The sequence below is a fragment of the Zootermopsis nevadensis genome, unplaced genomic scaffold, assembly GCF_977971745.1.
Source record: "Zootermopsis nevadensis isolate Lab colony 2312 unplaced genomic scaffold, Znev_1.0 Znev_ptg000023l, whole genome shotgun sequence".
Taxonomy (NCBI): Eukaryota; Metazoa; Arthropoda; class Insecta; order Blattodea; family Termopsidae; genus Zootermopsis; species Zootermopsis nevadensis.
In genome coordinates, this window is record NW_028259155.1 from 3,047,393 (window position 1) to 3,061,092 (window position 13,700).

General features: G+C 38.5%; 1 protein-coding gene across 26 annotated transcripts in view; it reads left to right on the forward strand.

Moving 5' to 3' along the window:
* Positions 1 to 13,700, forward strand: part of FoxP (forkhead box transcription factor P) — a 475,517-nt gene that overhangs the window by 434,072 nt on the left and 27,745 nt on the right. For 25 of the 26 annotated variants that reach the window (XR_015536730.1, XR_015536732.1, XM_087354642.1 and 22 more), the window contains 5 exons: positions 3,016 to 3,307; positions 7,641 to 7,745; positions 7,893 to 8,070; positions 11,562 to 11,745; positions 12,147 to 12,444. Coding sequence is in view for 24 of the 26 variants with exons in the window: in XM_087354642.1 (XP_087210768.1) it covers positions 3,016 to 3,307; positions 7,641 to 7,745; positions 7,893 to 8,070; positions 11,562 to 11,745; positions 12,147 to 12,444 (1,057 nt within the window). In the remaining 2 variants the exon portion in view is untranslated. The remainder of the gene's footprint in view (positions 1 to 3,015; positions 3,308 to 7,640; positions 7,746 to 7,892; positions 8,071 to 11,561; positions 11,746 to 12,146; positions 12,445 to 13,700) is intronic. The other variant, XM_087354636.1, reaches the window with a different exon arrangement.

Consider the following 13,700-nt stretch of genomic DNA (forward strand, 5'->3'; position numbering starts at 1 on the left):
GACGGTAAAAAACAATGCGTACCAGACTGTGCGTGTCTTTCAGTCGAAACGGGTGACGACATAGACTCCCCCCCCCCCCGTCCTTGAAACAATACCCTATACTGATAGAATTAATATTTACAAAACATATACATCAAAATGATGTACCTATTTTAAATTAAGACTCTCGGTATAAAGCGAAAATTCTCATTTACATTTTCAGTACTTTTGGATGAAGTGTTTCTTTAACTGGTAAGATTGATTAAAGTAGCTGTCACTAGATTTTAAAGTCGTACAAGGTTACAACACGAACATCGGAGCTCAGGCGAGTAAAGACAATTTAGAACTGGCAGCGTAGGAAAGCTAGCACAGCTGTACTGGACGGTAAGGGGGGTGGGTGGGTGGGGGGAGTAGATCCCTCCAGTGACCTTGAAGCATGCTATTTGTTGTTGGCTACTTTCTTTATGTACGTTTATAACAGGAGATATATGGGGCGATAAACAGAACTCTAAAGTAATGTTAAAAAAATCTGGTTAGATGTAACAGGAATATTGGTAAAATTCAGATAATCGGAAACTGGATTTTAACCACGGCTCTAACAAATTGTACGATCGTATGACATCCAAGTTTATTGTCACGATGTGATCTGGGATCAGTGTCTTGTTTCAATAATGACACCGGTTTACAATGTTACAACAGAGAAGGAAATCGTTGTCAGTGTACATTGTTGTAACAAAGGTAACCAGGGCCATTGTTGTAAAACACGTAGATTACCCAGTTCGTAGGGAAAATGTTACACAAGAAGAGATCTTTGGTATTTTCTGAACATGTGGAAAGCCAGACAACTTCTGTGGTAAACAAACGACCAGTCCGACTTAAAAAAAGACTTGATTGCATCAGACAGCCGCGTGTTACTAAAACTGCGAGAAAAAAAAAAGAGAGTCGAAGACTGCGATGCGTAGGGAGATAAACAAAACACTGTAGTCTAGTTGGAACAGACGAAGTCTAAGAACTTAAGTTTTTATTGACCAGAGGACAAAGGAATTTTGAATTTATTTCTGCGTAATTATTCGTGTTTTTTGTGATGCTCTAGACGATGCTATATCAATTACCGAGGTTATCAAAATATTAAGACGTAAATTCCTTACACAACCTTTCATTTTACGTTTTATAGTACAAGATTCTGAAATTTTCGTTAGATAAACTATTATATAAATAAATAAATAAAGACGATGTCACGTGAGGAGTGTAAATCATGAAATTACTTCTTGCATTCTGTATGCAAATATCCGTATAAGACCTTTGTTTTCCAACATTTGAATTCCGCGATAGAATAACCTCAAAGTTAAAACACGCATTTCCAAATCGGGGTTGGGGGGAGTGAGACGGGGGTTTTCGCTACTTGAACGGGAAAACAACCGAAGTTGTATCGGTTCACAAGTTTCGATACTTCTATTATTTATTTCCAAGTCATTGATTCCTGCATTGTCGAGAGAAATGTTGATGGGTGTTACAGTTTTGGAACTTATCATGCTTAAAGCCCCCTCGATTTTGTTCTAAACCTTATCTGTTTTATTGTTTAGCTGTTACGTATCGACTCACATGCTACTTACTGCCCGGGACATGAATACAAATGAACTCGTGAAGTCTATATATGCTATTCAAATTTTAATTATTGATTCGCGTGTTATTAAAATTGTCGCCGATCGATATTAGTACTACACTGCCTTCGATCAATCGAACACTGAGATCGAGAGTTGGAATTCTTAATTGTGTTATCGATACATCGATGTTGCCTCGGGTAGGAAGGAGTATTACTGAATATCTAACTAAAACGTAAACATCTGAACCGCTGGTTAAGGACGGTCGAAAACTGGGCGTGTCGTAGCTAGCTTTTTTTTATCATGGAGTTCGCGCTTAGGACAGTCCATGTGAGATATTTGACGAACAAAGTAGAGTTGGGATTTTTTCTCCCTCTCTCTCTCTGAGTCTTTCTGGGGCAGTGTTTGGCAGAGTGTGGAACGTGTACCATCGGTGGTACGCGTAAGCAGAAAATAAATTATTAAAACTTGTTCCATAGTTATATCTGCTGTCAGATGAACTCTGATATAGAGAAAATTGAACATTTTCTTTAACACTGATAAATCTCATAACGTTCTTTACGTTTTTCTGCTTTCTGTTGCACAAGCTAGTCTGAAAATTGTGGGGATTCTGCCTTGAGTCCTACAAAGAGTTTATAATTTTTTAGGTTGTGTTTGGTTAGGTTAGGTTAGATTGGGTTTGGTTAGGTTAGGTTGGGTATGGTTAGGTTAGGTTGTGTTAGGTTAGGTTGTGTTTGGTTAAGTTAGGTTTGGTTAGGTTAGGTTGTGTTTGGTTAGGTTAGGTTAGATTGGGTTTGGTTTGGTTAGTTTAGGTTGTGTTTGGTTAGGTTGTGTTTGGTTAAGTTGTGTTAGGTTAGGTTAGATTGGGTTTGGTTAGGTGAGGTTGGGTTTGGTTAGGTTAGTTTAGGTTGTGTTTGGTTAGGTTGTGTTAGGTTAGATTGGGTTTGGTTAGGTTAGGTTGGGTTTGGTTAGGTTAGATTGGGTTTGGTTAGGTGAGGTTGGGTTGGGTTTGGTTAGGTTAGGTTTGGTTAGGTTAGGTTAGGTTGTGTTTTGTTAAGTTAGGTTAGGTTTGGTTAGGTTAGGTTGTGTTTTGTTAAGTTAGGTTAGGTTGTGTTTGGTTAAGTTAGGTTGGGTTTGGTTAGGTTAGGTTGTGTTTGGTTAAGTTAGGTTAGGTTGTGTTTGGTTAGGTTAGGTTGTGTTTGGTTAAGTTAGGTTGGGTTTGGTTAGGTTAGGTTAGTGTTTTATCTCCATCAGTCATCCCATTCATTGCCATGAGTCTTCGTTACTTTGGATTTATCTCCTCTGGAGTAAATCTAAAGTGATGCTTACTGACATTTCGGCGAGAAGTCCATAAATGAATCGATTCTCGACCGATTCGTTGGTTTGACGAACCGAAATTTGCTGGAAAACAGAGACACGACTTGTTGAGTGATAGTTTATGTTTCAGCAACAGCAGCAGTTGGCAGAATTGGGAAGGAAACAGTTGGAGCAAGCGATGCAACAGCTGCAGGAGCAGCTCCAACTGAATCTGATCCAACAGACGCATCTCCTTCAGACAGGCGACAAGAAGAAGGCTGCAGCTCCGTTGCAACAATTAGCTTTGCAGCAACAGCAGTTGATGCAGCAGTTACAAATTACACAGAGGCAGTATCTTCTACAGCAGGGTATCGGCATTCAGCCCATGGTTATTGCGCAGGCGCAGGCCCACGCGCAGGCTCAGAGCGCAGGTAGGCCCAAGGCCGTTGCTGAAGTCTGTCCAGCTCTGGTTCGGATGATGGGCGTGAATTTTATTCGAGTTTCAAAACCACGAATACAGGCGTTACGGCCCTTCCATCAGGTCTCGAAACGTCGGAAGATGTTGCGACAGGGAGCCCTGGGAATACCGTAGGCTATATAAAGCTGTCAAAAAAAGAATATACATGAAATAAAAATGGGTAATCGTCTTTAATCTTTCACGTTAAATATTTAAAGGCGCTGTGTGTTCTTCGATTTGGAGGTTATGTTTGAACAGGAACGTCGAGAGCAATTTGACATGAGAATTTTTTTTCTTTCCAGACTTTGTTACCGTAAATACGACAAATTGATATGTAAACGTTTGTTGACGGAATTAGGTTTGAAGACCTGAAGTCACGGGAACTGATAACTGCACGGAAACATGTGTAATGATGTTATTAGGAGGAAAGTAAGAAAAAGGCCGATGTTCATGTAAATTGACTGGTCACGTCCATGACGACTTAAGCCACCGACCGACGGCTAGAGACAATTACGTATTTATTATTGACAGGAGAATGGACGAACGTAATTTTGTGATCAGAGCAATGAAAGTATTAAACAGAAATCTGAATATGTATAATATTAAACCGTCTATTAAAATGTATTCTGTTTTCAAAATAGGCTTCTCGTGAATCGGATTAATAAATTACAAACATCAACAAAATTCCTGATTAAAATCAGTTACTTCTTTTGAATATAATAGCAATTTCTTCGTATTTCGATGGAAAATACGACGTAATTTTGTCGTTCATATGAAATATCACAAAGAAGTTATGAAGAATTGTTTCCAAGATGATATTTCTTGAATGAGTTTGCGGAGGGATTTGTTTGCGAAACAAATTGATACGTAAACTGATATATAGAAGAATTATAAAGAATTAAATTTCAAATATTAGACTTAAAATGTTTAGGAAGGAAGACAATAATATTTGTTGTTTGTACCAGTAAGTCTGCGACAGTTTCAGGTAATGTCAAATGAACGACGTACGAATATTTATAGGCAGGTATATTTTTGACGTCAAGGAAATTGCCCCTACCTCTAATGTTCGTTGCGATGTGTACATAACCAATACAATCTTTTATTTATGTGACGTCTGGATTACGTAACAACAGTTCAAAAGGATAATAGTCGTACTTAAAAAAGATGACTTTGTGGTGTTTTATATTCCAAAGTTTAATGACTGGTACAGTCCAACAGTTGCAAGAAACGCTCCACGAAATATTGGAACTATTTTTTTCATTCCACTGATAATTCGTAATAAATTAACTCAGACGTGATTTATGATTTTATATATTATTGATTTGAGAGAATAAAATGCTTGTTATTACAAAACAAATAAATTATCTGCAGATAACAAACAGCAATCAGATTTCTGTGATATAATTTTGGTAGGAAAATTAGTTTTTCAAAAGTTACTACGCGTGTCAAGGCCAACGAGTTTCCGTTGATTCTGTTAACAGCTTACTTTAAGACTATAGTCAGATATAATTCTATGTAAACTTAACTACTCTTACGATATGCACTACGAGCTTTAAAACGTACGTTTGTTGCAATTATTTGAATATGAACGAGTGAAACTTCGTAAGGACTCGACAGATTACAAAGGAAGTCAATTCTGCCCAATGATCCTTAAGGCCTTCGGTCGGTCATATTTTATTACGAAGATTTAGGTCACGAATTTCAAAAAAAAAAGTACACCAATCAAAGATATACGGAAATCTAAAAATTTCCCCCCTGTGACGGATCTTTGACTTATCTGATATGTAACAACGTCTATTATTTATAGAGATCAAGAAATTGAAGAGGCTGTTCGTAAAAAATCTAGTCAGTATTTTACTATCCATCTTATAAGACGTGGAGATTAAAATTGAGTTTCTTATTATCAAATTCTTAAGGATTAAAACGTATTATAACTGATTTTTAATGGCCCCAGTCACGAATATTATCTCCATGGGTGTAACAACGACTTAAGATGTTACGAAGGGATTTCCTGTTGCTTACGTCATCATGAAACAAGAAGAATGAAAAAAGTATGATAATGAATTTTTGTGTTTGTTTTTGCAGCGCGTAGACAGAGAAAGAATAGAACACGTTTTAAAATCAGACGAATAATTTTAATCGATAATCTAATATATTTAAAAAAAAACATTTATTTTTATGTTTTTTAATATATCAGTGAATTTTTTTTTAAAATAGACAAAAGACATTTTCCACTACATTTTATTCTGAAATTTTGGTGAATATTTGTGTTCGCGTCTTCCTTTCGCCGAAGTTAGAAGAAGATAAATACAAAAAGTGAAAATGAAGAATGGTGTTTTACGTATATAATAAGATTGTTCAAATACATCAGCTTATTTTTTTTCTAACAATTACGATCGTGTCCTGCAAAAACTCTGATTGAAGATCTTAGTGAAAATAAAAATAATAATTATAATTTTAACACGGGTCATCTCGCTGACAGACAACTCCCTGTGGAAACAAAAGAAGTGTCTATTGCACACTGTGCCAGCCAGCGTACTGTAAGCACGAGGAGGCGAAGAGCTTGTCATATGAAGGTACGTTTTCCTTGCTCCTAAAATCCGACCTCTTTGTTTCTTTCCCCATCCAGCCAATAGAATCCACGATCACACTGAAGGGCATTAGCTACTAGTTAAAATGAGATTTGAGAGACAAGTGAACACGAGAAGCTGCTTTCGATTGGTCGAGGCCAGTCTGCTTGGAGTTCCGCACACAGAGTATGGGTGTCAGTCCGCCAGGTGTCAGGCGCGTACGAGGTCGCTGCAATGACGGACGCGCGAGCGAGCGAGCGAGTGAGGTTAGGTTTCACGTGTGTAAGACAATATTTAAGCCCTTCCTTGTCCTTGAAATGATCCATTCCCCGCCTGAGCCCTTCCGAACCTGTACCAGACGAAGCCTTCGTCTCTTCTTGATGCTGCTTCACACGTGAAACCCGCTGTCTGCAGAACAGCTAGGCGTTCTTTCCTACTCTACGAACGTCGCACTCTAGCTGCTATGGAGGGGTCGAGTGTACTACACAGTCTGAATAAACAGTTTAGTAGAATAAAGGCACGGGAGGAGATTATTTTTGTGAACACGTGCAACGCCCAGAGTCCGCCAGAGCTTGGAAAGGGAATAAATAAAGAGAAGGAGAGGAAGAGATAATAGGAATAAAGGAGACGGGGACAGAGAATCTGACACTGACACCCACATTATGTGCGGAGTTCCAAAACGGATGACAAACAACGCTCGCAGAATGATGAACCTGTACAGAGCTTGCAAATTTAAAAAAAAAAATTCCCTCATCAGCTTGTTTCCCGTTCCAGTTTGTCGTGCTTACTTTGCAGTGGGCGTTCGTAAAGCGCTTATGACTTTGCGTGATGTTAGTGTTGTCTGGTTGCGTACTCACAGCGCGGATAAGATAACGCACTGAAAAGTAGTCCCTCGTTTTGGACTGTCTAGCGTTTTTCGCATTTCATATTATCTGTAAATTAACTAAATTAACATTTCAGCCTCATGTCATATACAATTAAAAAAGAATAAACTTGATTCGTGACAACTTTCAGAATTATTTTTCTTCTGTGACACGTTCATTCGCGCTTAGACAAGACAAGTGTTCCGCCATGTTTTTGATACTAACACGCGAATTAACAAAGTGATTCGGTTCCAGTTACGAACGATTTACAACGGTGACCTCAAAATAACTCCTGAGCTTTGACGACAGTTACAAATACAAATAATTCGGCACAGAAATGTAAATATAAATTCTCTAGAATTTGCAAAGACGTAAACACTACCTGGCACGAGAAACAAAGCTAGTTTCCATTGTTGTAATCTCGTTTTGCTTCGCTGTAATCGACATTCTATAAGCCACGGTGGTCTAGCGGTTAGAACGCTGGCCTTGTAATCCTGGGGGTCTCGGGTTCGATTCCCGGCGGTGCCCGAATTTTTAACTTGTGTTGGGCAAGGCCAACAATTACACCATTCACACTCACACAGAAGAAGGCAATGGCAAACCACTTCTGGATCATCTGCCAAGAACGTATATGAACAGGTCCCAGTCCGAGAAAAGGATGGAAGGATCCTGTTCATATGGACCTGTCCTCAGACAGAACACTAAATAATAATAATAAGCGACATTTTACCTTGTCTCTCAATCTGATTGTTTTAAATTACTCTGTGAATTGTTGTTAATATTCCTGCATGAACATTGAATTGTAGTTTCGTCATAAGCAAGAAATGTAGTTTTAAAGTTTCTTGCTGAATTTGTGTACACTATCGGCCTCCAGGCTTGCAGCCCGCAGACGTGACCAGCCCGTGGAAAGAAGCTTCTAGCGAAGGGATGGATGTCCATCATAACTCGGCTACCCACAAAAGCATCACCGGTCTAAATGGTAAGTACCCTCTCAAGGAAACGAAGTGTAAAATCGATCAGACACTTAAAAAAATGTTTGCCCGCCGCTTCGAGTGGACTCGACATCCGTCTCTGAAGCGTCCAGTCGTTTCGTGGGATAAAGCCATGTTGATACGCGTTGTTGCAGGGTTGTTGAGTTCCATGGGGCTTGGTCGTAGAGAAGGACTGAACGGAGTGGCGGGTCTACAAGACGACAAGCTCTTGGACGGATGTGGCAACGATAAGATGCATCCTCTGTATGGACACGGGGTATGCAAATGGCCTGGCTGCGAAGCCATTTGCGATGACTTCCAATCATTTCTTAAGTAAGTATAATCACGAGCTGAAGAAGGGAATTTTGGACGAATCTGTGCGTTTTACTTCCGATAAAAGTACGAAAAAGCAATGGGATCACAGGGGTTTGGGGGGGGGGGAACAGATAAGGAAACGTGTATAATTTGGGAACAAAGTTAATTATTCATGTATAAAATACGTTTTTTTAATGAAAACGATGAAATTTGTACATAGAATTATTCTTTTGTTCATTGTAATTCGTACTGTTTTGAAAAACTCTCGTACTGTCGTCGTATCAAATTGAAAGAACGTAATTTTCATTTAAATCGGAGCGAAATTTTAGAAATAATTTTAAAAAAAGTGGAGTTCCGGACAAATGTATAGTCACACAAATCTTGCGTAGTCTACGAATTAAAATTTTTAAATAACAAATTAATAAATAGAATATAATTCGAAGAGGACTTAATGGGAGAGATATGGATTAATCTGGCTCGAGATGGGGGTATTTTGGTGAAGTCTTGGGACCACGTTAGCGAAACTTTATGGTTAAATGAAAGACAAGAGAATTTATTGATCAGTTGGTTCACTATCAGCTTCTCGAAAGTGATCTTCGCTTTAAATGTATTTATAAACAGAATTTTTTTTAAAAAAAAAATAAACAATCTGGCATCTTTTCTCTTACAGCGGGAACAAGGTTTTATACGTTTGTTGATACGCGGTATTTTTTTTTGTCTTTATAGTTATTTTTGCACTTAAGACGAAATCTCAGAGCAAAGACTTAATTAACATGTTAAACGCGAAGTTTTTACTTCTCCCTTTAACATAAAGACACAGCCGAACTTGGGCTACAGAATAATTAAAAGCTGATTTTTTGTGATCTATTTTCCAAACCTTCGTCTTCTTAGAACATTCGAACGAATAATCAGAGCCTTCTTGATGTTTTCCATTTGAATTCTCCGTTTCTCGCTCTTCCTGCCATCTTGCGGTATGTAGATTGATTATACCGCGTCGTAACTTACCCTTCCCGGGCAGCTCATCTTATCCTGCCAATATTTGACCAAGAATTCCCATTTGAATGTTCATGGGTTGGCAACCACGTTTGGTAATCTTTCTGAAATGTGAACAATGAAAATTGCCTCACTCAGCAAAAACCTCGCCCTCGCTTGTTTTTTTTTTTATCGTGAGATACACAGAAAAGGCACTACCTCGTTGTTTTTAAAACACTAATTACTCTCTGCCTAATTAATATTCAAGACCTCTCAGCGCCTCATGAGTTAAATCCTTGCACCACGTCGCCTCGCGTTCCCACGCTCAAACTAATCCGATTCGCAAGATATTGAATAAAAAGTTTTTCTTTTTTACTCATTTAAATCTGAGTGAAAAGGAAATTTCCTTACGTAGCTTTGAAACACGTGACGAACCAGGCAGAGAGAATATTATCACAGATATAACAATGTAATGTTCAGTTCACAGATAACCTTAGGTCTGTAATGATAATTGTTGCATCTGTCAAGAGCATATTTTGAAACGGACTAATTACAATTCGAATGGAAATAGAATTTTTAGTAAATTTTCTTCGGTTCCTCAAGAAAATTGCTGGAGAAATACCTTTAATGTGCCACGACACTTTTCCTTCAATGCATTTCCCATTTCGTCATTAATGCGCGTTATGTTATCGGCGATGTGGGACATATGTGGCTTCTAAACGAAACAAAACAATGTTAGTTTTGTTTTTACATAGAAATAAAGCAATACCAAAAGACAAGGACGATATTCAAGTGTGAAGATTTCTTCCTTTACGTAATATGAAAGAGGTAGTCCACATTTGACACATCAACAGATCTCTTAAAATGGCGTGAAAAATTCTACGTAATAGATGAACAGCGAAATGAAAATGATGCAACTTGAAACAGTTAGTTCGAGGAATAGCCGTTAGGGAACAGCACAAATCATACACGGCACGCGACTTCCTGTTTGTAGTTCGCTTTTACTCCGAATCCAGTCGTTACTGGTGCAGGGAAGTAGTTGGTAGTGAAGAAGGCGCCATGAGTTCCTTACACAACTTATTGTTTCCCCCATAATAACCTGTTATACTTGCATACGAATGGCCATTAATTTGTTTCACGGTGTTCCATGACCTAACCGTGACTTGGGACCCAGGGTGTCATAATGCGGCATTTGGTCAGGGTCATACATCACATGGGACATGGTTAGAGGTATACAGCAGTGGTGGTGCAACTGTGATTAACAGGAGTAACCCGCGTAGAGAAACCAGTGTATAAGCTGGAGTAAATCTATCGGAAGTTCGTATTTTAGCTGTTGTTTGCAAGTGAGCGTCTGCTATTATGAAATAATATAACTACAGATTAACGAATTTTGGTGAAATTTGGGATTACCGGCGTCCTAGAACGTGTTTGGTTAAATGTTATTTTCAGGTGGACTGCACATCTCTGACTTCTATTCACATGGTGGCTTAATATGGTTAGTTGTATTTCATTATGCAGAGTAATTAATAAGTCCAAGTCAGGAAGGCGGAGTCATTTTAATTTCAAAGGAAGATAAATATGAAACTGAAATAAGTGTCGACAGATAGCAGTATGCTACAGTGTACTTCACATTAAGAAACCATGTTCAAATGTGTACTCAGGTCACTGACAGACAATTCGAACAGTTTTGTGTCATGTGTTTCGTTTTTAAATAACACTACGTTAGTTCAGAATGTAATTATTGTGAAAGTCTTGTAGTATTTTAAAATTGCCACGACTCTCTTGACTTTTCAGAATTGAAAATAGGCCTGTTTCTACTCACTTTATTAATCTACCTGCAGCGTCTGGTATACTCTTGTTGAACCACTCTGCAGGACTTTTATTTAATTTTTAATGTAATTTAGCAAAACAGACACTTCATATCTGAAATGTATAGTCACGAGTATATAAATTTATAAAAATATCAATATATTTATATTTTTAGGCGACTTTCAAAAAAAAAAAATTCTTTCATTTTCTGAACTTTTAGGGTTTATGTTAACTTACCCTGCCATTGCCGAAATAAATTATTTGATTTCTACGAAGGCTGAGTTGTTTCTTTGCATTGTATGCCACCCATTTGTTTTGAAGTTCATTAATTTCTGCTGATACACATTTTTGTATAAATTTTTACACAATTTTTGTTATATAATATTATGATTTTGTTCTCTTCAGTTAAATTTTGAGCTTCTAATATTTTACTTTTTTTTTTTTAAAAAAAAAATGTCCCATCTTACAAAAATTTGTCTCCACTGTTCAATATAAACTTTATTTACTTTTGTTAATCGCTCTTCAATTCTATTTTTAAGAATACAGTGAAACATATAACATGCAGCAAGAAGATATAGTGTTGTGCTTGAATACATAAGATTATACATTTAAATTTATTTTCCTTCATGTCAGTCATGAACGCTGGCTAGCACCATGTACCGAGTGTCTCTTGAGACCACGAAGCTACCTTTTGAAATGTATTTAACTGTTAACATTACATTTGACAGGCACCTAAACACAGAACACACGTTAGACGACAGATCCACCGCGCAGGCGAGGGTACAAATGCAGGTGGTATCGCAGCTGGAACTTCAGTTGCAGAAAGAGAGGGATCGACTGCAGGCAATGATGCATCATTTGCACATGTCGAAACAGCAAGCGTCTCCCGAACCTCCAAAATCAGATCCTACGGTAAGTTACTAAGTATTATTATTATTTATTATTAACTGCAAATGGGTTTATACCCGGTGGCAGTGGGGGCTACAATAAGACGCAACAAAACACTTGATATTAGTACAGTCCGGAAAAAAATCTTGAATTCCAAGTTTTCTTCGTCCTTTGTTTTGTCGCTTGTTTGTTTTACCTCTTAAATGTTTTCCAATTTCAGTCGGCCCATATTTTAAATTTCATTGCAGTTGTTGACGCTAGTTAGTCGTTCACTACGAAAGATTTGAGGTTCTAATATCAGTAAGAATCTTGATTGTGGTCTTCTGGGTTATATACGCAACGTTATAATCCAGAAGGCCACAGTCCAAATAGCTGTCCACCGCAGACGTAATTGAAACCTGACGTAAATGAACGTGCCGTTGTAGGCGGAAACGGGCAACTTAAATCCTTTACATCAATCATCAAATGGCTCCTCATCGCTGTGGGGCCAGTCGGACCTCTTTCAGACTGGGCCGGGTCTGACGAAGTTGAGTCTGTCTTCGGTTCTCTTGAGCCAGCCGCCGCCGAGCCTGGCGACATCTGCCGTGAGCCAAGTCGCTCCAGTGTCCATGTCAGCTCTGGTCTCTGCAGTGCGGTCGCCCGTGTTACAACCCCCGACGCCCAACATGGGCGGACCAATCAGAAGGCGGATCAGTGACAAGTCTGCTTTGTCTCTCGCAGGAGGTGAGTGAATTTCCTCTCCTAAAAGAATTCTTAAAAATTTCACTTCGTGTAGAATTCCGTAAAACGAGACGATTAAGAGACTAACTCCGTGGAGCAGAGTTCTTCGTTAGAAGCTAATATAGTCATAAACTGATATGACGTCCCTCTTTATACTGCCGCCATCACATTGTTCTCAAGAAAGCCTTGGTACAGAAATTCCCTATGTAATTGCAAAAAAAATCTCTCAGTCCATCCCCAAAATCTGCAGTAATACGTGCAATTAAACATCTAATTAAGTCTGATGCAATGCCATGCCATTTTATTTCCGCCTGTAGTGCAGAGTGGAATATTTAATTGTAAAAGTACTGTACCTCAGCCTCTGTTTTAACTTATTGAGGTAAGGAGCCACGTGTGGTGTCTCGGGGAGCGATCTGGGTTAGTACTTGGGGTCTACTGGCATAAATGATGATATTCTACTATTTAACGTGCTACCGGAAGAGGCACTGGTCTGTAAATGGAGACATTACCGTGAATAAATTGCATGCGGTAAGACGTAAAATTCCGAGAATCGCGGCAGGAAAGTTACAGGTCCGCACATTTCTTTATGTTTCACAGGGCTCATGAACTCTTTCACGATGAATGTGTTTTCAGCGTATTTTCTTCCAGAACCACAACGGTGGTTTTGTAAGGCTGTAGTTACAATAATTTTTTGCTGGTTCTTTATTTTTTATTCATATTTCTTGTCCAAGGTATTTAAGGGACTTTCTGGAGCAATTGTTCAAGCTGAGCTCCGATTTAACGCAATGTTTCGTCTGTTAATCTGTGGTGCTTAGTAAGTGTCAGTTGCTCTTACTTAATTGACGAGATTATGAAAAGTGTTTCTGTTCAAATCTTTCTTTTGAAGCTCCACTTAATATTTGATAGAGTTACTCTTCACGTGAGATTCACGTAAAAGCATCAGATGGTTCGTTAAATGTATTCACGTAGTGCACAGAGGACATCTTTATATAATACTGCTGACAATATAAAAAAACAAAACAAATGCAGTGGTAATGCGTAGCAGAAAGGCAATATTGTGGCTCAGTGGGAAAATATTCTGCTTCTTGAGCTGTGATCAACAATTTGTGGCTTTTAACTCCCATTTCTCGGTGTCATTTTACAAACCAGTCTTTTTTGATTAGCGTCAACGCCTGCGCTGCTTACGTTTACAAAACTCATTTCTGCGCTGTTAAGTGACAAGATAATCTCCACGGAGATGACCTGTTTTGCGATAATTA